Raw genomic sequence first — 22,793 nt, 5'->3', positions numbered from 1 at the left:
TAAGCAAATAAGGGGAGCGTTCACACCCTGCCTGTCATTCTTCCCAGAATCCAGGTAGATTTGCAATGCTTTATTAAAAAAATAAGTGCAGAATAATAAAGATAACTGGGGCTTTAAGAAGGGGGCAAGAGACCCTGCTTTAATACCCGAAATGGTCAGGGAGGGAACACCTCACTTAGCCCTAAGGCTCGAAAGGGCAGGGAGTAAGGGATCCTATTTCTCAAAAAGGGCAGCTTACCCAAGGGAGACCGCAATGTTATTAGAAAACCTTCAGGGGCTACCATCTCTGATGTAGCAGCCTCTCCAAGGGGGAGCCTCAGCACGAGAGAGAGGCTCAATCCCAAGGGAGCCACAGGGGAGCCTAATCTTACTTCAAGACCACTGTAATCTGGGAAAATATAGTTCAACCCTGGAAAACAAGATACTTCAGGGTATCAGAGCGGAAACCTCCACCCACTGTCACTTTGAGGGGGCATGGATTTCTTCAGCCATGTGCCCATCCTCCTACCTAAAATGAAGTATCTTTGCCAAAAATGCGCTGGCACACACAAATCTCAATCAAGTACTGCTCAGCACACATATGAAACAGGCAACAGAAAGAGCTGTTTCAGATTCCGCCAGGGAGGGACATATCACCTGGAAAACTCAGAGATCAAAGCATCAAAGTGTCAAGGAGAAAGAATTTCTCTTTCTCCTTATCACAGATGCATCTCGGTGGCAATTTGAACGCACTCCATTAGTGGCGAAATTGGAGTGTGTTTACACATGCTTCAGACACCGGTCACGCTGATGGCATTCCCCATAGCATCAATCCAAGATGCAGTGTAGAGTTCCACTTTGAAAGGGAATTTTGATTTCATGTTGACTTTAAAGTTATGCAAAGCTCTGTCAGACTTTGCCAAGTCAATAGCCATGCAGCACATTTTGTGCCTTGGCAAAGACAGAAACGGATGGTTTGGTTAATGTGTGCTTGTTAAAAACCCCAAGGGATGGCAATGAAACAATACTGGTGTTTGGAGAGAAGCTGTTTGGCTCTTGTGAAGGCATATCATGTGAAGATGCCTCAGGTCTAGAGTTTGAGGACAAGAGTTTCCAAAAATTAATGTTTATGAATAAAACAGTACAGCAGAAAATCAAAGCTTTTGCCCATTGCAGTCTTGCATAAAGGCTTGAGTGGATGTTGTAGTGTGCTGCTTCCCAGTGTGTGTATTTGTTAACTTTTCCATGGAGTCATCACTACAAGTTTTAAGAGCAGGTCTGGACATGCATCAGTCGTTTCCAAAGCCTGAGCAACCACATGTCAGTAATTCCCAGAGGGAAGTGTGGAAAGGAGAAAGTAGAAAAGAAACAACAGCAAAAGAAAACAGAAGGACAATAGATTGCAAAGTTAACATTAAAACAGACATTTATTATGGAAGTTTGTTAGGGAAGAACATGTTGAGATATGTCTTTTTCTCACAATTGTATTTATTATTATTTACATTTTATATATAAATAAATTATTATAAATATAAAAAAAAAAAAAATACAATTGTTTGTAAATAATTTGCTGTAGGACAGGAGCTGTAACTCCATTACTCAACCTACTTGTACCTGACCCCAATTTATACAGTTTATGAAGATTTCTAAACTACTTTAAAGTTTTTTGAAGAAAAAAAAACATTCAGTTACAAATGTTGAAAAAAAAAAAAAAAGTGTTACAGCACTCCCTAGTCTCCCCGTTAACTTCTGGACAGGATTCTTTACTGTAATGAGAATAATTGGTTCTTTCATAGTACAGTACATCACAGGAATTAATAATATTTATGGGGATGATAATAATGAGAATTTATGAGAAAAATCTGTCTTTCCATTGAGATTTTGTGAACTGGATTGAGAGCTTTGTTTATTGAAACAATTAATGGGTCACAATGGCACAAAAAAAAAGTAATTATATACTGTAATAAACACTGCATGAATGTGAAATGTTTGTCAGATGGCACCTATATCAATTTAAAACACTTGCCGTTTAAAATATCAAAATATAACAAAGTGGGCAGTATGTACATAAAGATATTAAAAGATGTTGCAAATAGCCAGTATACTTTAGTGAAGGGTGATTTGAGTTTGCGAGCAGTGTAGTCTCAGCCGTGTTATATTTAACTAAACACACAGAACACACTCACCACTCAACACAGAGGTTGTCAGCCATCATTTCTTTACTAAAATTCTAAAATTCCTCATTAACACTAATACATCAAGATACACACTTGCACATACATGGGTGAATTTGATAAAACCCAAATTTCACCTCAAAACCAGAAGAAAAAAGTAAATATTTTGCAAGAAAATTAAGTCTGTTTTTAGGATCAGATTCTTTGTATTATGACATTATTTTCATGACAACTAAGTGCATCTTTTACTGTAATTAAAAAGATTACTTAAATTGTATACATTTATTAATTTAATATGTTTATAAATCATGTATGTCTTTATTGTAAAACAATAACTGAATTGACCAGATGCATTACAGTGACTAAAATGTTTTTTTTATTTTACGGTAAATTTGTCAAGAAAATCACACAATGCAAACAATATTCATGGTCCTAAAATGAAGATTCACATTTGTGAGAAATAATAGATTTTTTTTTTTAAATGTGACTCAGACATGTTTTGCTGAGATTGACCAACATATTCCTTTAGCAAAGCTGTGGATATTTTTGAGAACTAACAGACCCCGACTACAGGAGGACCTGAAGAGGCAAGTTATAAAAGACATATTCCTGTGGCACTTGACAGAGTGCAATATGTAGTTGAGGAGCACATGAGAGCTTTGAAATGTTTGCCATTCAGTACTAACCCTGTAGTGTTCCTCTTGCTTTCAAAAGCTGATACCTCAACTGGTCTACACTAAGACCCTGTTTACAGGAACACCTGCTCAGGTGAGATCCTGAGGGTTTCAGAGCACAGCTGTGCACAGCAATAAAACCCGCACATTAAAAAAAACACCCAAATATTAAAGCATTTGATTCATGCATGCTTCAATGCCAATAGCTTTCTTGCCACATACTGTACGTCATGAGCCTTCACCTCTGTTGTTAGTGCAAACACTTCTCTTTAATGTGTATTTACTATTAATTGACACATTAGATGTTCCTTTGACATCATTTCCTTTATCAGTACAGCACCATTAGAAATCTTCATTGTACATTTGGCATGCAATGCTACACAACTGCCCTCATGGTACAATCAAATTATGAACTTAACAAGCACAATAAATTAATGGGAATGAGTAATGTAAATAAACATAAAAAAGATAACAAAGCATATATTTGGTTTGATATTGAGCTTGTTTTGTGAAATGCTTTAACGGAATGCCTTTGTGTGCACTTGTGCCACTGTAGAGGGGCATGGCTGAGAAAGTCTCATTTTCAAAGATATTTATTCCCCTCTTTCATTTTCCCTCCTATTTTTTTTACAAGACTCTCCTTTTTTTCTTTTCCCATCCTTGTCAGTTGTCTCAGTTCCTGATTTTCCTTCCCAGTGAGACTTTATATGTCCATCTATCTGTGTGTTTGCTTACTTATCGTCCAGAGAGAGATAGAGCCATGGAGCACTTTCTGAAAATAAAATAATGTTATATAGTCATACTTTAACTGCACTTGCAGCTCCTCACCACCATGTTGGACAACTGCTCCACCTAGAAACAGAGCCAAGATAAAATTATTAATTCACATTAATGCATTTGTAGTACGTTCTAGCACAAAACTTTGTCAGGTGAACTACTTATGTAAACATTTTGTTAGATATAATATTTATGCCAAATTGTTCTCACTCCAAAGAACACACTATTTGTGCCTTAACTGCTTTAAAAGTACCTTGACACCAATCTGGGATATCTATCCATGAAGAGTTCCCCCTATGCATGAAGTTGACAAGCCATTAAAATAGGGAAAGAGTCATTTACCTTGTTTTGTCTTCCCACATAGTAAAGAATTGGTAGAGGGTCGAGGACTGCAGGTACGCAACATGGCTGAGCAGATGCACCAGGATTGTGGTGTTTGTACAAGGCTAATATCTGTGAAACAAATACACATACCAATGTTCATGCGTTCTTTTTTGAATGTGGGTAAGTTTCATTCAAAATAAGCAACATTTTGAAAATTGCCTATGTCCAGATCTGATTCAGAGCAATTATTGAAACATTGATGGAGTAGATCGAGTCATCAACACCTCCAAAGCTTGCACAGTCCTATACGTACCTCTTCCTGGGTCAACATTTTATTCGGTAACATTAGGAAGTTGACTGTATGTAGTTTAATGTTTGATGATCACGATATTTTTCATGTGCCAATGACTACCTAAGCATTGCTTCTATTGCTTGTTTCTGCTTCTTCTTTGCCTGTATTTTGATCCAGAGGTTCAGTACTCTTTCATAAGATGTGTAATAGTGCCCCCTACCATATAACAGTGAAAACATGGATTGCTGGAAAATTCTGTCAAGGGCGGGGAAGCGTTGTGTCATAAATGACGGAAAATTCTGTCAATGGTGGGGAAAAAGTTAAAAATGTCGAGTTTTACAAGCAGTTTTCTGAGATTCTCGCCCCATTTCTTTTTGAAGTATAAGTTGCTCACAACTTCCTACAACTATGATGCAAGGTGTAATATGTTTGATTCCTAAGCCCAAGAAAGATTTATTGCTTATTGATAATTGGAGACCCATTAGTCTGTTGAATAATGATTATAAAATATTTGCTCATGTTTTTGCCCAAAGGTTCAAATTAGTATTAGATTCAATTATTGATGAAAATCAATCTGGGTTTATGAGAAACAGACATATATTTAATAATATTAGACTTATTTTTGATCTTATTGATTATTCTGACCTTTTAAAAGATGATAGCTTTATACTTTTTTTTAGATTTTTTCAAAGCCTTTGATTCTGTTGAGCACCCTTTTATTTGTTACTGTTTAGAACGCTTTGGGTTTGGGGTCTATTTCTGTAATGCCATGAAAACTCTTTATGCAGGTGGAAATAGTTCTGTGAAATTAAATAATGGCACTACACAAAGATTTTATCTAGAAAGGTTGGCATGGTCTAGGCAAGGTTGCCCAGTTTCTGTTTACCACTTTCTCATTGTTGCTCAGGCGTTTTGTCACTTCATTAAATCAAGCAAGATTGAAGGAATTCAAGTTGAAGAGAGAAGTGTTCTGATAAGTCAGATGGCTGACGATGCAGCTCTTTTCTTGAAAAATGTTGATCAAATTCAGTCAATCCAAGCTATCAAGTTATGAAATTATAAAAGCTATGAAATTTTTTCCAGTGCCTCAGATCTCTACAAAATACATTACAAAAATGTGAACTGTTCGCTTTGAAAAATTGCCATGCCAGAACAATTTGTAATATTCCTGTAAAGGATGCTCAAACTTATTTGGGTGTGTTTTTAACTAAAAATGAGCAGGAGAGAATCTCACAAAATTTGAATCCTGTGATTAAAAAAGTAAAGAACAGTTTTAATATTTGGTTACAGAGGGACTTGTCTCGCAAAGGTCGTGCTCTGCTGGCTAAAGTGGAAAGTATCTCCAGGTTTACTTATGTAGCTACCTCGATACATTCAGATAGTAAAATAAATAAGATAATTGATCAAATAATGCTGAACTTTTTGTGGAAAAACCATATACATTGTATTCGAAAATCTGTAATTGTTAATTCATATAAAAATGGTGATGGTCTTGATTATTTAGATTTTTTTATTTTAAATAACACCTTCAAAATTAACTGGTTGAAATATTTTCTAAAATACACTAATTCTGTGTGGAATATAATTTCTAAATCTGTTTTTGACCAACTTTTCATTTTTACTTTTGTGCGATTAACTGAAAACTTCCAGTTAAACTGTTCTTTATGTAGAGGTATTTCATACTCTACACATGTATCTTTATTGTATCCAGCTGATACTTTCTGTGGTAAAATTTGTTTTTTGACAAGCAAAAATAATAATAAGGCTATACGTTCCCTATTTCAAAAAGAAGTAGTGAGTAAACCACATGTCATTTCCTATTGGTCAAGGTTTATTGGAACCATTAATTGGAGTAAGATCTGGCTGTTACCTAATAAAAATATTATTACAAATAAGGTCAAGGAAATTTCATTTAAGATATTGCATACTTTACTGCTAAACATTTTCTATCCATGCTTAACAAAGACATAGATGTAAATTTTTCATTTTGTTTAATGCAGCCAGAAACTGTACCTCATATTTTTTGGCATTGTCAACAAAGAGGTTATGGTGGGAGGTTTCTAAATTTATTAATGACAAATTGATATGCAAGTTTCTATTAAGGACAGTACAAACAAAAAAGCTGTTAAAACCATTAATTTATTTAATACATTTAAGATTTTATGAAATATCAAAGCCTTTTATTGTTTATTATTTAGTTTTATTTTTATTTACTTTCTCATTTGGTTGATATTGTGTTTTATATTTTTGTATCTTTAACCCTGGCACTTTTTTTCTGTTTTGTAAATGTTGTTCAAGCATTAATAAAAATAACAAATAAATAAAAAAAGAGTAAAAAAATGTCTGTTTTCTGTCTGTACAGTGAGTGTCAGTGGGGTCCAATGTTGTTTTGAACAGTTCTTTTGAACAAAACCAGTTGTTTTTCAAAACTCTTCTTTTGTGTTCTAAAGAAATAAATGATGAGAGAATTTTCATTTTTAGGTGAATAACCCCCTTAAGGACATTATCTCAGGCAGCTCACACATTAAAAACAGTCAGGATTCTAAGGTATGATCTGTATTAACTTCTAAAAGAGACAAGAAGTTTCATTAAACTGGTGAAATTTAAAGCTCACATAGGCAGAACTTAAAAGCTAAAAAAGAACATAACCGTTATAATTTAAGACGTAATGATGTAAAGTGTTTGGCATTTCAGCCCTTCAGGTAACTAGTCATTCAAAACTTGTTTTCTCTACATTGCCAACTGTTGACCTCAAATGTACTTCTGAATACTACTGTATCTGTGCATTGTAAATGACCTAACATACTGTGCATAGCCAAAAGCGCAACTCTTTTTAAAGGTGGTGTTGTGTATTCTTGCTCTAAAATTTACAAGAACCAGAGCAAGGAAATTGTTCAGGCAGTTTTCTGTTCTAATTAGTATTAAAGATTAGAAATAGTACATACCAAATCATGTTGCAAATACTGCTGTGGTCAGCATTATTGGCATCCTTGGTAAATATGATCAAAGATGGCTGTAAAAATAAATCTGCATTGTTTATCCTTTTGATCTTTCATTAAAAAAATTCACAAAAATCTATCCTTTCATTGAAATAAAAGAATTGAAAGTGAGGGGGAAATCACATTATAAAATAAATGTTTTTCTCCAAAACACATTGACCATAATTATTGGCACCCTTCTATTCAATACTTTTTTCAACCTCCTTTTACCAAGATAACAGCTCTGAGTCTTCACCTATATTGCCTGATGAGTTTGGAGAACACCTGAGAAGAGATCAGAGACTATTCCTCCATACAGAATCTCTCCAGACAAAAGAGATTTCCCCCACATTTTCAATTCTTTTACATCAATGAAAGGTTAGATTTTTGTGATTTTTTTTAATAAAAGATCAAAAGGATTAACAATGCAGATTTATTTTTACAGGCTTCTTTGTTCATATTTACCAAGGGTGCCAATAATTCTGACCACAACTGTATTAATCCAATTAAGTAACTGGTATGACATACTTTTTCTAAGGATTTCTTTCAGCTTGGTGAAGAAAGCTGAGTATAGGAGCATGAAGCTGCAGCTGCCACAGCTTTTAAAGGTATAAATGTAAAGTTCAGTAGTAATGTTGTAAGGTCATTTTAGATATGCAAAATTTGCACTGTGCAGATTTTCCCCTAAAAATTCAGTGCAGAAAACTTCAACAAGTCAAATTCATTTGTGCCTAGCAATGTCCAGATACTGACATACTGTAACTTTTGCTACACACTTACTGGCAAAGTATATACTTTATATGCATTACATGCTGTAGCTTCATTGGTCAAATGGGACAGGGGTGGAAAAAAACACTCTACCTGAGAGTATTTGTTCTCAGCATTCCAGATGTAGGTGCAGGAGCCCATGCAGTAGTTAGCATAGTATCCTTTGGGCTTGTGGATCCACTTCCAGCCCAGATCTTTCCGAAAGTCAATATAAAGCTTACGCATACAGCAGGTCTCAGTTTTTCTGTCAGAGAATAGTGGGAAGGAGGGAGTTTTATTATCTTGTGTGTTCAGTGACTCTTGCTTAAGTCAGTTTTATACACCACATTATTAGATAGAAATAATTGATGGGGGGGTTGAGTTATTGAATTACAGTCAATTTATTAACTTTTCCCCCCATGCTGGAATTGCAATTTATAATTTTGTGGCATTGTTTTTCATTTTTATCCAGCTGTTTGAACAGCAGTTGGACTGGATTCTATTTTGTGGTCTGTGTGGCTATTTGAAGTCCTGTTAAAATGTATTTAGCCTAAGCATTCAAAAAATGTATTATGTAGCAACACAGCTGTGTATCCTTATAAAAGAAATATATTTTTAAAATTAACCCCTTACTTTGGTCAGGAAACAGTAGCAATGCTTCTTTAAAAGAACTGAAGAACTGAAGAAAACAGAAATATATATATATATATTTCTGTTTTCTTCAGTTCTTCAGTTTTCTAAAGATATATTTCAAAGTTCAAACTATATTAAGTATTGAGTTATGATCTGAGGACAGGTATTTTTAGAGGAAATGAGATAAAGTAACCACTCAATAAAGAGAAAATTCAATGAAATGAAATCTGTGTTTCATGGATGAAATTTTGTTATTTTAAAAAGTGACTGATACCAGTGACTGGTAAAGTGGGTTTCAAGAATCAGGGATTGTTACTTTACCTGCAGTTCTATCTATATTTAGGCCTACTTCTGGTAATGTGTATTGGCAGGTTGCTATTTTCTATTAGCATTGGCTAATAAAATCACCTGATTGTCTAATATGTTTTAAAGTGGAACAAACAATATTTTTTAATGCCTGAAGAAGGTCTTTGATCAAACTGCTGCTAATAAAGACCATTCTGTTCTCTCCATAAGCTCTGTTCATTTAAAATGTATTAAAAAGTAATAATCCAGAATTATCTCAGTAAAGTGCTGTTTAATTCCTAAATATTGAATTTTTATGCTGTTATCAAACCTGGAACTCCTTCATAGACAAATTATTGCCTAATTATCTAATTAGTTAAAATTAATTAAGACCCTTGGAATGTTTATCAACCAATCAGAATAAGAAATTCAACAATGTCACAATATATAAGATATTCAGATATTTGGTCCACATGAGAAGAGTATAGTGTTTAGCTATTTGCTATTTTTACTCTTGTACTGTATGTAAACATAACAAAACATAAAAGGCAAAAGAGAGCAAAGAGACTTACTCATCACAAGTTACATCAGTGCCAACATCTCGTTTCCTGCGAACGGATGCAAGGGAGTTGCCGTTAGAGGGCAAAGATAAAGCCAAAATGTAAGGCTTCACCATCATATCTGCCAGACTGGCAGTGTCACCTCTCTGTTTGTCCAGTCCTTAAAATACACACATACACACAGAAAAAGATTAAATCAAAGATTATGTCAGTTTCGGATTCTTTTGTACATTTCCAACTCTATGTTTCAGATTACTGAGATAATCTTACCTGATATAGTGAAGAGGAACTTATCTGTACTCTGCTGGTCTGTTTTACAGCCACAGTATAACCTCAGTTCTAAACTTTCTTCATCTTCTGTTAAACACACACACACACAGAAGATTATTTAGATTTTGGAGTACTCTACTGTGTAAACCATATAACACATAATGCAACTGCTAGTGTAGCTGCACTTACATCAAAGAAGGAAATAAATGGGTACATAAAATATGGTCACTCCATACTAATCAAGTCTATTCAAGATGAATAATGTAGGGCTTACAAATATTACTTTGCTTTCCATTTATTATTTAAAGAACACTTTAATTATCCAATACCACAGCAAAAGTACAGACACACAGGTACAGAAATTGAATAATCACATGTAAAATAACACTGCGTAGTCTTCACTGAATAAATTAAATATAATTAATCTTTAATCTGTTAAAGCTACAAAAGGAATTTTCTCTTTGTCTTTTGTTGTTTGATTAATATTAATGAAATAGACAGCAGCAGGTATATTAGGCTGCTGTCACTTTAAGACCCCACAGATCTAATATATATTGGACTAATATAACCAATTGCTTCACAAAAATGAGTCCTCTACTTGAGTCGCAGTCTATCAGATGATTATTCATAATACAACGTTTTCTCTAAAAACATGAAAGTGAGTTGCCAGTGAACTTGTAGAAGAACTGAGTAAACTTTATACTGACCTACACAGCGTGTGATTGACGTGAATAAAAGATGTTGTCAAATTGTGTTGATTATTATTGCACTTCCATAGACACCAATGTGTATTTAAAAATTAAAACTATAAATATTTTGGCCAGTACTTTTGTGTGTTTATATATCTGAAAAATAAAATAAACATTATTTGTGTTGAAAACAATGATCGGTTGTGATAGGATGCAAGTGCTGATCGAGTCTCTCTAGCCAAAGCATATTTGAATTGAACAGTATGATTAGGCCTGCCTATATCACGCACAGTGCTAATCACAATGGTGTAATCGCTGTTTAAATATCACCATGGTAAAAAAGTTTGTCATTGTCATTGTTTTTGATATATTTTTACTAGTGGGTGCAGGACACTATAGTTTATTCATGTAAGTGAGGATAGCAAAATAAAGTAAACTGTGATATACCCAAAAATTCTTCATACAGTGGACTACCAGTAAAATTGATAAAAAATTTGGAACCAAAAATTATTCAGACACTTTGACCTGACCATGTTTTGCTTAAGTGTTATCTGACATAATTAAGATTAATGTTTTCTGACACAGTCTAACTCTGAGGGGGACATCAACATGCAGCAACAGTGGGAAAGCTGCAAACTTGGCAACACTGCTACTGAAACCATTTGTTGATGGTTTTAATAGTTGTAATGGTATTTGGAAACCATTAGAACTTCTGTGATGGTTTCAGTTGGGTTTATTCTTGGGGTTGCTAACAGTTCAGAGGGGGTGCTAAGACTTTGTTAATTGCATTAATAATAATGCCCTGCATTTATTGCATTTTATTTATATTTAATTTTCCATTTACCTTAAAGTCATATTGTGAAGTGTGTTATCAATTTTGCTGAACATCTTTATTATTAAAATCTAAATTATATTAAATGTATATTGTTGATTTGTTGCTTCTATTGTTCTATTGTGTTATTTTGAGATAATTATGTGTGTATGTGTCCGCTGAAGCACAACAAGATGCAAATAAGAGCTCAATTAGCGTGCTGTCTCACAGCTCTGTGTATGCAAACAGAAAACAGTGCACGAGTGCTGAATTGAGTTTTCTTTTGCATCTTCTTACGCTAGAATGGTTTACCCTGGCAAGGGTCAAAATTCAGCACAACACCTGTTCTGTACAGATCAACTACAATCCGTTACACCCCTACTGACCAGAGTGAAAACTTAGTATTTCCAGTAAAACAGTAAACACAGATAAATTGATAACTCTGGATTATAATTGCTGGCTTCTACAGGATTTCCGGGAGAGTAGTGTGCATCTATCTTTATTCTTTGACAGTCTGCCAAGAAACAAAACTGTGTTCCAGTAGAGTCTTCCAGGGACTGGTTGCATAAAGTGAGTCATCAATTTTTTTCTTTAAGACTGTTATAAGTCAGTTACAGAAAATGTAGATTGCTCTATTTTTATACCGAAATGTAAGACTGATTGCCCCTTGGCTAACTGCTAGTTAGTCATACAAGTTCTTAAGTCACAGTTGTAACATAATGGCTATGATTATGGAACTGGCCCCAGAATACAAGTTTCACAACTGTAGCAATAGGCATGTCAGAGGGGCAAATAAACACAGGATTTAAAAAGTGTATAGTATAGGCTTCTATTTTTAAAAGACATTTAAGAACTTTGTTTAAGGCATGTCAGACGGACTCTTCAGTTGTTGCTCATTTCAGCATCAATAACAGAATCCTGCATTGTTGTCTCACTGAGGTTTTGAGTTATCTCAGAATGATAGACACTCAAGAAAAAGGAAGACTGTTTTATTTGAGCACTACGTTAGCACAAGAGCACAAATTATGGAGGGTAATTTTAAATGTAGTCATCAACTGCTATTGGGAAACTGCAACTGATGTTAGCTGAATGCAGCCATGACCTTACCTGAACTCTGCAGCCATTCTGTCATCGTCTGTTTCACATCAAATGAGAGCCAGCGATTGGACCAATCCTTGGAGACAAAGCGGGTGCCCAGATATCGAGCCTGATCACCTACTCCACGATACAGTTCCAGCCTCTGCTCTTGGTCCATGGTGGGATTCTTAATCCGAAGCCGTAACTCAGCTTGAGACAGCAGCCGGTAGTCTGGAATACTCTGTCTCATCTCTGATACATTAAAAAACATCTGATGCTTTGTGCCATTCTGAGCTAGAGATAAAGTGAGAAATAGAAAAGTTCATGGTTGTTTTATAGCTCAGACAACAGACCACTTTTTTGTCAGATAAACCACCAAAGCAAAAATAAGCCATAGATTCGCCTGGTTAATGGCATCAAATCTTTGATAGATATTCAGAGTTTTGTTTGAGGGACTGGGTATCCATGAGCATCCAATCATATATTCTGCTTTGTTTGATTTTTTTTTTTTATCTTTTCATATCAGTCAGATGGACTATTTCTGTCTCAGTAGGTGGTTCGTAGTCAGAATCACCTGCTAACTGCTACCACAGTTTACAATACAGGTAAGACAGCATTAATGTTGTATGTCTAAATGAGACTTACTATATGCTGCCCTTGTCTATATTTTGGCTGAAGCTGTAATTTAAAGAGAAAGCCATCATTAAGCTGTGTTTGGGGTTGCTATAGCCTAACTGTTTTTGCTGATGTTTAATATAGGGAGGAGGCCCATGGTGTGGGATGAGTTACACACCATAGTTTAATATTTATGATTTCATTTGAATAAAATCTTAATCGTAATTGTGTCACATTATTGGTGGCTATATGTTTACTTGGAAACATATAGAAATCAACTGAGATGGAGCCAATGGCAGACTGAGATGAAGTCGGTGGAAGTGGAGAAAGTGTGGAGCCAGGGAGTGGAGCCAGGGTGCCAGAGGACTGGGGATAAGCCGGTTAGATTAAGGACCAAGGCAGAATCAGAGGAAAGGCGAAGCCCGATGGAGCCAAAGGGGTGGAGGGATGAAGTACAGCTGAAGGCCGGGAAGTCTATGGCACAGGCTAGAGTGATGAATGACCAAGACAGAACCAGAGGGATGAGGGAGCCCAGTGGAGCCGTAAGGATGATGGTTCCATGTGGAGTCGAGGGAGGGAGGAGCTAAGGTGGAGCTGACTGGTCAGTGAGCTGAGGTGGAGTGAAGAGTTCAGCTGCTAGAGGCAAAGCCAAGGGATCCTCTTGCCAAGGTGGAGTTGGAGACTGGAAGACTCAAGACAGATCCACATGATCCGCAAGACTGAAGGAAAATAGCTGAGGTGGGACCAGGGAACTGGCTGTCTTAAGTAGAGGGAGTGGTAGAGGGAGGATGGGCAGTGTGGGCAGGGCTTCTTTCAATCCTCTCGTACTCCACAAGCATGTCCACTGGAACTTGACAGTTGAAATCCTATAGAAGGAACATAAGCCGTCTTGCTGGCTTATGCACCTGGTCAGACTCTTCGTTAGGCTCAGGCTCTGGGGCAATGGTCTTGCTCTCTGGCCTTGCATTGCAGCAGGCTCAGGCTCTGTCTCTGCGGTGGGCTCCTGGCTGGGTTCCGGGTCCAGAGTGGGCCTGGTAATGTCCTCCTCAGTGGGGCAGATGGTAAATGGAGATCAGTTTGTCCCCAGCACCCACTCCACGAATACGGCAAATGTCTCTCGAGGACCTTCACCGGGCAGGCGTGCCTTGGTTCGCTCATCAGTCAGTGGTTAACTCAGCTTGAGACAGCAGCCGGTAGTCTGGAATACTCTGTCTCATCTCTGATACATTAAAAAACATCTGATGCTTTGTGCCATTCTGAGCTAGAGATAAAGTGAGAAATAGAAAAGTTCATGGTTGTTTTATAGCTCAGACAACAGACCACTTTTTTGTCAGATAAACCACCAAAGCAAAAATAAGCCATAGATTCGCCTGGTTAATGGCATCAAATCTTTGATAGATATTCAGAGTTTTGTTTGAGGGACTGGGTATCCATGAGCATCCAATCATATATTCTGCTTTGTTTGATTTTTTTTTTTTATCTTTTCATATCAGTCAGATGGACTATTTCTGTCTCAGTAGGTGGTTCGTAGTCAGAATCACCTGCTAACTGCTACCACAGTTTACAATACAGGTAAGACAGCATTAATGTTGTATGTCTAAATGAGACTTACTATATGCTGCCCTTGTCTATATTTTGGCTGAAGCTGTAATTTAAAGAGAAAGCCATCATTAAGCTGTGTTTGGGGTTGCTATAGCCTAACTGTTTTTGCTGATGTTTAATATAGGGAGGAGGCCCATGGTGTGGGATGAGTTACACACCATAGTTTAATATTTATGATTTCATTTGAATAAAATCTTAATCGTAATTGTGTCACATTATTGGTGGCTATATGTTTACTTGGAAACATATAGAAATCAACTGAGATGGAGCCAATGGCAGACTGAGATGAAGTCGGTGGAAGTGGAGAAAGTGTGGAGCCAGGGAGTGGAGCCAGGGTGCCAGAGGACTGGGGATAAGCCGGTTAGATTAAGGACCAAGGCAGAATCAGAGGAAAGGCGAAGCCCGATGGAGCCAAAGGGGTGGAGGGATGAAGTACAGCTGAAGGCCGGGAAGTCTATGGCACAGGCTAGAGTGATGAATGACCAAGACAGAACCAGAGGGATGAGGGAGCCCAGTGGAGCCGTAAGGATGATGGTTCCATGTGGAGTCGAGGGAGGGAGGAGCTAAGGTGGAGCTGACTGGTCAGTGAGCTGAGGTGGAGTGAAGAGTTCAGCTGCTAGAGGCAAAGCCAAGGGATCCTCTTGCCAAGGTGGAGTTGGAGACTGGAAGACTCAAGACAGATCCACATGATCCGCAAGACTGAAGGAAAATAGCTGAGGTGGGACCAGGGAACTGGCTGTCTTAAGTAGAGGGAGTGGTAGAGGGAGGATGGGCAGTGTGGGCAGGGCTTCTTTCAATCCTCTCGTACTCCACAAGCATGTCCACTGGAACTTGACAGTTGAAATCCTATAGAAGGAACATAAGCCGTCTTGCTGGCTTATGCACCTGGTCAGACTCTTCGTTAGGCTCAGGCTCTGGGGCAATGGTCTTGCTCTCTGGCCTTGCATTGCAGCAGGCTCAGGCTCTGTCTCTGCGGTGGGCTCCTGGCTGGGTTCCGGGTCCAGAGTGGGCCTGGTAATGTCCTCCTCAGTGGGGCAGATGGTAAATGGAGATCAGTTTGTCCCCAGCACCCACTCCACGAATACGGCAAATGTCTCTCGAGGACCTTCACCGGGCAGGCGTGCCTTGGTTCGCTCATCAGTCAGTGGTTTGGAGCGTGTATCAAACTGCCAAAGTCACGTGAGCTATTGAAATTTCGAAACACTTTTGACATATCACATGACTTTGGCGATCCGAACCACTGATTCGAAACCAAAAGATTTGTAAAGCTTCGAAGCTTCATGAAGCAGTGTTTTGAAATCGGCCATCACTAGATATTGTTGAATAAAGCCGTTATTTGTTTGTTTTTTTTGGCGCACAAAAAGTATTCTCATCGCTTCATAACATTAAGGTTGAACCACTGTAGTCACATGAACCATTTGAAATATATTGTTGGTACCTTTCTGAGCATTTGAAAGTGTTATTTGAAAGTATATTATTATCTTGCTGTCAATGCAGGCCTCACTGAGCCATCGGATTTCATCAAAAATATCTTAACTTGTGTTCCGAAGATGAACGAAGGTCTTGCGGGTGTGGAACGACATTAGGGTGAGTAATAAATGACAGAATGACAGACATTTTTGGGTGAACTAAGCCATTAAGATTTTGAGGTAGTTCAAACATTAGTATTCAGGTAACAAAGACCTCAGAAATTTAACAAAATAATCACATGTAAAATAACGCCATATTCTTCACTGTATAAATTAAATATAGATTATCCTTATTAAAGCTTCAAAAGTTATTCAGTCAAGAGCAGTTAGTTAATTTCTCTTTGTCTTTTGTTCTTTGATTAACATTAATGACACAAAATGCAACCAGTATATTAGGCTGCTGTCACTACCGATCTCAAATCAGTACTGACGTGCTGTCTGTGAAGCTGCTTTCTATGCCCGCATTTCAGGTGTGTGCACATAGAAAAGCTTCACAGACAGCGTGTCAATACCAAATTTAGTTCTCTTTTGCATCTTATCATGCTTGTATGGTTTAAAAGGCCTTGAATAAATGATTGGCTGATATTTATGCTTTAATATAATTTCTTTTGTTTTCTTTTGGCCTCGCGTTGAAATGTGACCTGTACATGCTTTCATAGTATATTAAGATCTTTCTCTAAAGCAATGGGAAACAGATGATTCTCATAAGCTTGGTGCTACACTTTAATGGCATGTTCTATTCACCATCCACTGTTAAGGGATATAATGTATTGATTATATTCAGTATGGGTTCCATGCATCAACACCTGTGATCACACATAAAAAGGCTCAATGAACTACTAGAGAATAGGGTGGAGTGGGATTTGTGTGTGTGTGTGTGTGTGTGTGTGTGTGTGTGTGTGTGTGTCTGTGCGCGTGCGTGTGCGTGTGTGTGTGTGTGTGTGTGTGTGTGTGTGTGTGTGTTTACACAGGCTGGTGCTCAGGTAAGCTCAGGACAGCTGTCCTAACAGGCACTGAGACAGACCTATCATTAGTAGTGGGTGCAACCAGATTCCAGCAGGCTTAAAAATCTGCCTTTCCAACACATGCTTTACCCTTCCTGTCCTCTTACCGTCGCCTTGCATAGAATCACAACTCTCTCTTTTCTTAACTATTCTGTTCCAATCACATTAAGCCATGACACACTTTTCCGGGCAGATGAGCTCTGCAGTCAGCACAATCTTTGACATGTAATAACATGATATGAAAAGTAGCACATATACAATAAAACAGACTGATTAGTCTAAAGAAAAACATGGAAAATTAGACATGCCTGCAGGACATGACTGTACATAGAGTGCTCTCTATTTGACAACATAATTTATGATTACACAACTGTATGGTCAGTACTAGCTAGAAGGCAAAATCTCTTTCTACCTTCAACTAAAAGATATCAAGTGTAGCAAGCTATAAGGAAAAATAAAGGTTTCAAATAAAAATAATGCAGCCTGATACTATTAGTTTCAAACTAGTATAACTTTTTTGTTTTGTTTTATAGCTGTGGTCAGTACACATGCTCGAGACATAGACAAGTGTTGATGGCAAAATCGGCAACCAGTTTTGGGTCTGCCCTGAGTGTCATGTATGTGTGATACAATTTGACAAAATCTGCAATGTAGCTCTTTGTCAAGCCAAACAACTATGCTACTGAAAAAGTCTTAATGGGTAGAAGGATAGGAACACCATAGATGATGACAGCAATTCCTGCAAAAGCAAATCTGTAATCCTGAAAAATATTTTAACATACATTCATTGCTAAAGTTAGTGGTTCTGACAGACCTATTTCAAAATGGACAACACTATACATAATATGTTTTTCTGGTAACACTTTACAATAAGGTTCATTAGTTAACATTAGTTAACTACATTAGTTAACATGAACTAATAATGAACTGCACTTATACAGAATTTATTAATCTTTGTTAATGTTAATTTTAACATTTACTAATACATTATTAAAATCTTGTTAATGTTAGTTAATGCACTGTGAACTAAGATGAACAAACAATGAACAACTGTATTTTCATTAACTAAAGTTAACGAAGTACATACAGTAACAAATGTATTGCCCATGGTTAGTTCATGTTAGTTAATACATTAACTAATGTTTAACTAATGAACCTTATTGTAAAGTGTTAGCGTTTTTCTGTTCATGTTCAACAGGCCAAAAATATTTTATTGTATTCTTAAATGCATTTAAATGTATTGCAACAATATAAATCATAAATATATAATATATATTAATATATTGGTTTTTGTAAAGCAAGCATGCTATTTCTGCTAGTAGAACAACCTCTAACCCTAAATAAAACATTTTGCCACATAACTGACCCCACACCCCACACTGTTTATGCTGCAGACAAGAATTATACCTCAAATTATGTAGTGTTGCTTGTAACCACCCAGCAACATCCCAGAACACCCTAGCAACCACACAGCAATGTTTTTAAAACACTTATCAAAATCTTAGCAACTGCAGTGCAACACCCTGGCAACCACCCTAGCAGTGCAGCAGGGTGGTTTTCCTTGGTTCAAGCACAATATTCTTCAGTAAATGTAAAAACCTAGGTATTCACAAACAATTGTGGCTCCGATTGCGGAGTGTGATGTTGTGTAATGTTGTATTGCGAAAGAATGCAATTACTACATTACTGATGGTTGTAAATACTTAGTGTGGGAGGCCTTGCAATTGCATCAATGTATTCCACCTTAAACAAATGTAAGAAGCTTTATGCAAACACAAAACATAAAGAAGAGTTTTGTCCCTCAAGGGGAATTGCAAGAGCAGGAATGGTTGCTATTTAGGACTATTTCCTCGCAATCTTAGTCACACCTCAGAAACAAGCAACCCTCTTTCCTGTCAAATGGGACTGTCAGACTGATAAAGGAGGGAAAGAAATGAGAGAAAAGACAAAAACACAGAATAGAGAGAGAAAGCTCAAGTTACAGGAAAGCCCCTACCCCCAGAGGAACACACAAAAAGAAAACAGAATTAGTGAGAAGGATAGCAAATCTGACTCGTCTACCCTTATCACCATTTTCTCTCATGTATTTCTCTGTCTCTTTGTTCTTGGTTTTCATCCTTCAAGCAAGCCCCATCTCCTTTTATAGAGGTCTTTATTCATGACGTGTGCATCGGATAACAGGCCTGATGTTTATGTCTGACGAGTTAGAAGTGGTTAAGGAGTAAAAGAGGAACAGAGGGTGGGGATAGTGGGGGATGAAAGCAAGTGACTGGTAAGCGTCAAATGCGAAATTAGTTCCCCATCATATGTGGCAATGAATTAACAACAGGTTTAAGACAAAAACAGTGAAAAAAATGTGAACAAACTGCTATCAGTGTGATCGTGCAACCTAATTGTTCAGATCAAACAGACCGAAGTATTCTCAAAATGTTCAACCCCCTAGCAAGAACTTGTTGTTAAACCTTTGAGTTTAACAATCTAATGCATGAAGCCAACAGCAATAACAACTAGGCTATTAAAATACCATACATAATCTGAGGGCAATGGAGGAAAAATGCTGCCTAGCGCCTCTATAATGGCTGAAGTTCATTAGAAAACTTAACATTAATTAACATAACTGAACTCTGCTTTTCACAGAGATAGAAAAAAGGGATTTTTGATACTTGAATGACACTACTGTTTCTGTAAAGAAAAATATATAAAATATATAAACGAGAATAATATGTAAGAGATAAAAGGGTATATCTGAAGGGATTTATTTTTGTATTGACTGACTGACTGTATCATCCCACTAAATGGCTACTGTCCATTTAAGTAAATAAATAGACATTTAATATTAGTGTGAGTTTAACTTATTTTAGCATGTGAAAAGAAACGTACAAAACCGCACATGAGCACACATTGTATAGAAATTATGCAGTTATACAGTGATAATTATGCAAAAATATCTTACCACACAACACTGTCATAAATGAATAGGACATGATGTTAGATTATATCTCTAAAGAAGTCAGAAAGAGGACACCTCCAAGTTCTTACCTTGCCGGATGATGAACTTGTGCACCTCCTTGCCAAAGTAGTCCTCATCTTCAGCCTGCAGAGGGACAGTCTTCAGCTTCATTTCTTCGCTCAGTTCAACAGTGCTGTTGTACAAAGAAAGCAAGGAATCTGGGATCTTCTGTCCAACATCATCTATCTCAGCTTCAGGCTCTTTGGCCATGCGCAATTTGCTGAGGATCTGACCACGGATAGCCTCTATTCGTTTCTTCTTCACCACCTCCAGGTCCAGAGTTTTGCAGGTGGACATACTGCCCGTTCCAGCCACCATGCACAGGGCCGTCAGTACTAAGCAAACGAACCTCATGGTGCCAAATCTGAGCCCAAACTGTCTTTTAAACAGATTTAAGTAAGGAGAGAGGCTCACAAAGAGTCTTGACGTAGAGAGTCTGGATCAAACAGACACAGTAGTGTTGCTGGTTATGGAGGTGATGCTACCTGATGATGATTCTGGAAAGCACCTTGAATAACGTAGCCAACAGAACAGCTGATGTCTTTCTAATATGGGAAATTCCTGACACATCACCTGTTTTCAGAGTTCCATCCAGACAGCACAGTGCAGTTTGGCCAAATGGAGCAACCCCTGTCTCATATAAACAAACCTAGTGAAGACCATGCAATTACTAGTGTACACCTGAACACAGCCTAGTGCTGACTTGAACATAGACATATGTAATCATAAATCTGTTAGAAAAAAAACATACACACATAAACACAAACTCTTTTTCCTTTCAGCACAACTTTATCACTGACTCACTGCTAGTAGTCCAACACAGCAATGTTTATTCAAGTCCATGTGTCTATTTTTCTCCCCTCTAGTCTCTCCTCTAGTTTCCCGCTGTTGAAAACAGGCAGAGGTCCAGATACAATGGCACGTCTGTAACCTTGTTTTCTCACAAACTTTCCTCTTTACTCACAGCTTTTTTACCCCTCCAAGCTTCTCTGGTCTTGATGCTTCACTCGATGTTTTGTCATCTCACACAAAAACCTCTAAATAAGTCTTGTTTAACTAATTCACTAAACCAGACAACCTCATCCTGTTGCATCCTGCATTCGTAACAAGACAAAGGGCTGTGTCCACTTAGAAAAGCTCAGATAGATTTTCTGGAAGCATCCAGATATTCAGATAACAGTAATAATAACTTGCACAGTTTGAAAGTACTTCATTTAAAAAAGCTGCTTTTAGAGCTCTGGCAATGCTGTAAACCACTCAAAACATAGTAAAGAAGTTTAAGCAAGTTTAATATCTCTATGCAGAGCAAAGGCTCCACAATAGATCAGTAAAAATAAGTAACAGTGTTTTTTAGATGCTTAACATGGCTCTTTAAAGACTACAACCTCTTTTTCTCTCCAAACAAGATTTTCCCACTAGAAAGGCAAGTAGAAAGATCATTTACATGGCTAACAAAACACACTGCTTCACACAAAAAACACACACTCTCATACACATCTCATTTACTGAGAGGAAATGAAAGGAAAACAGATCCTCTCCGAAAATACCCTGACGTTTTGGCCCCGATGATGTAATGTGTCAGGAAAATCAAACTAACCCACGTCCAACCCACGAGCTTTGAGTGACAGATGGAGTAAACAAAAAGAGCAAAACAAATTAACCGTCCATGTGTGTACAGGCAGTACAAGCACGTGAACCACAGCAGTGACAGCAGTAAATGAGGTGCAAATGTCCTCTTCTCGCCTATGTTCTGTTCTGTTTGTCCACTTTTATGTCTTTTGGCTTCAGTCTTGAGTAAAAAGAAAAGTCCTTCAGACACTCCTCTCTCGTACAGCACTCTTTATATTAGCTACCTCTTGTAACACACTCCCTCTCTTCGCTTGTCAGAGCTTGCTGGTGACAAAGTTAATTGTGAGCGCTTTATGTTCACTTCTCTCTTCTTCTCATGCTCACTCACTCACTCACTCACTCTCTTTTCGGGTTGCTGTTGCTTCACTATAGAGCCGAGAACTCTCCGCCCAGGAAATGAGGCTAACAGACTCTCTGAAATCTGCTCCTCACACAGCACTTCTCTTATACTGGCCAGGAAGCCCTTAGCAGCTTCTGGGAGACACACATACACAAAAACACACAGTGAAAGGACAGACAGCTAAATAACATGGGCATGACACTAACGTCTGGCCAAACTAACCACACACCTTATTAAATGAGTGCCAAAGTAAGATGATGACAGACCCACTGGAATGCTCTCTATTATACAAACACACTCCCAAACTGAACCCTGAGGAGCTGCACAACAGAACACTGTTATAAAGGCCACATTTATGTAATGCGGTGAGCTGATGTTCACTGTTTATTTTCTGGCCTCCACTTCAAATGTTTTGAACAGGACTGTCATTAAATAGATGTGAAGATGAAATATTAGACACATGTGACCCAAATCCACATTTGGCTGGCTTTGAGTTTATGAATTTTTTAGAAGCATTAGGATTTTTTTTAATAACAATGTCATCTCTGTACTGAAAGATCTAAAGTAGCTTGCACCTAAACAGAACTGTTGTTGTATTTTCTTTTTAATTATTCAACCTGTACAACATACCATATCAACACGCTAGCAACCAGTTATTTGCATGTTCTCACATAATCTCACTGCATGATTAAAGGGAATCTACAGTACAGTAGACTTTGCTGGAAAATAATTCCATTATGCATTTCCACAAAGCATCCATAACATTAGTGAAACTTTATTAAAAGGCTCTGTGGATGTGGTGTACTTCACATTAGCATGTTTTTCATTTGGATTTGATTTGTTTTGTTTTTTTT

At 37.4% G+C, this 22,793-nt stretch overlaps 1 protein-coding gene across 3 annotated transcripts; it reads right to left on the bottom strand.

Annotated features, from left to right (window-relative positions):
• Positions 1-2,180: 2,180 nt before the first annotated feature.
• On the bottom strand, positions 2,181-21,984 carry tgfb1a (transforming growth factor, beta 1a). Of its 3 annotated transcripts, XR_007925109.1 has the most exons (8): positions 20,000-21,978; positions 12,301-12,564; positions 9,694-9,780; positions 9,436-9,583; positions 8,060-8,210; positions 7,166-7,233; positions 3,947-4,057; positions 3,665-3,679 (listed from the first exon to the last, which is right to left on the bottom strand). XR_007925109.1 is itself a non-coding variant. In XM_051862152.1 (7 exons), exons 1-7 carry the CDS (start codon positions 20,322-20,324, stop codon positions 3,632-3,634), a joined length of 1,134 nt encoding a protein of 377 aa, XP_051718112.1. In that variant the 5' UTR covers positions 20,325-21,970; the 3' UTR covers positions 2,181-3,631. The 3 variants fall into 3 exon arrangements, 2 of the variants coding, with proteins under 2 accessions (XP_051718112.1, XP_051718113.1); XM_051862152.1 differs by lacking the exon at positions 7,166-7,233 and having other exon boundaries at positions 2,181-3,679; positions 20,000-21,970; XM_051862153.1 differs by lacking the exons at positions 7,166-7,233; positions 12,301-12,564 and having other exon boundaries at positions 2,181-3,679; positions 20,000-21,984.
• Positions 21,985-22,793: the final 809 nt, after the last annotated feature.

This window comes from Ctenopharyngodon idella, chromosome 15 (genome assembly GCF_019924925.1).
Source record: "Ctenopharyngodon idella isolate HZGC_01 chromosome 15, HZGC01, whole genome shotgun sequence".
Taxonomy (NCBI): Eukaryota; Metazoa; Chordata; class Actinopteri; order Cypriniformes; family Xenocyprididae; genus Ctenopharyngodon; species Ctenopharyngodon idella.
The sequence above is the reverse complement of the archived record's forward strand: the minus strand, read 5'-3'. Positions and strand labels throughout refer to the sequence as shown.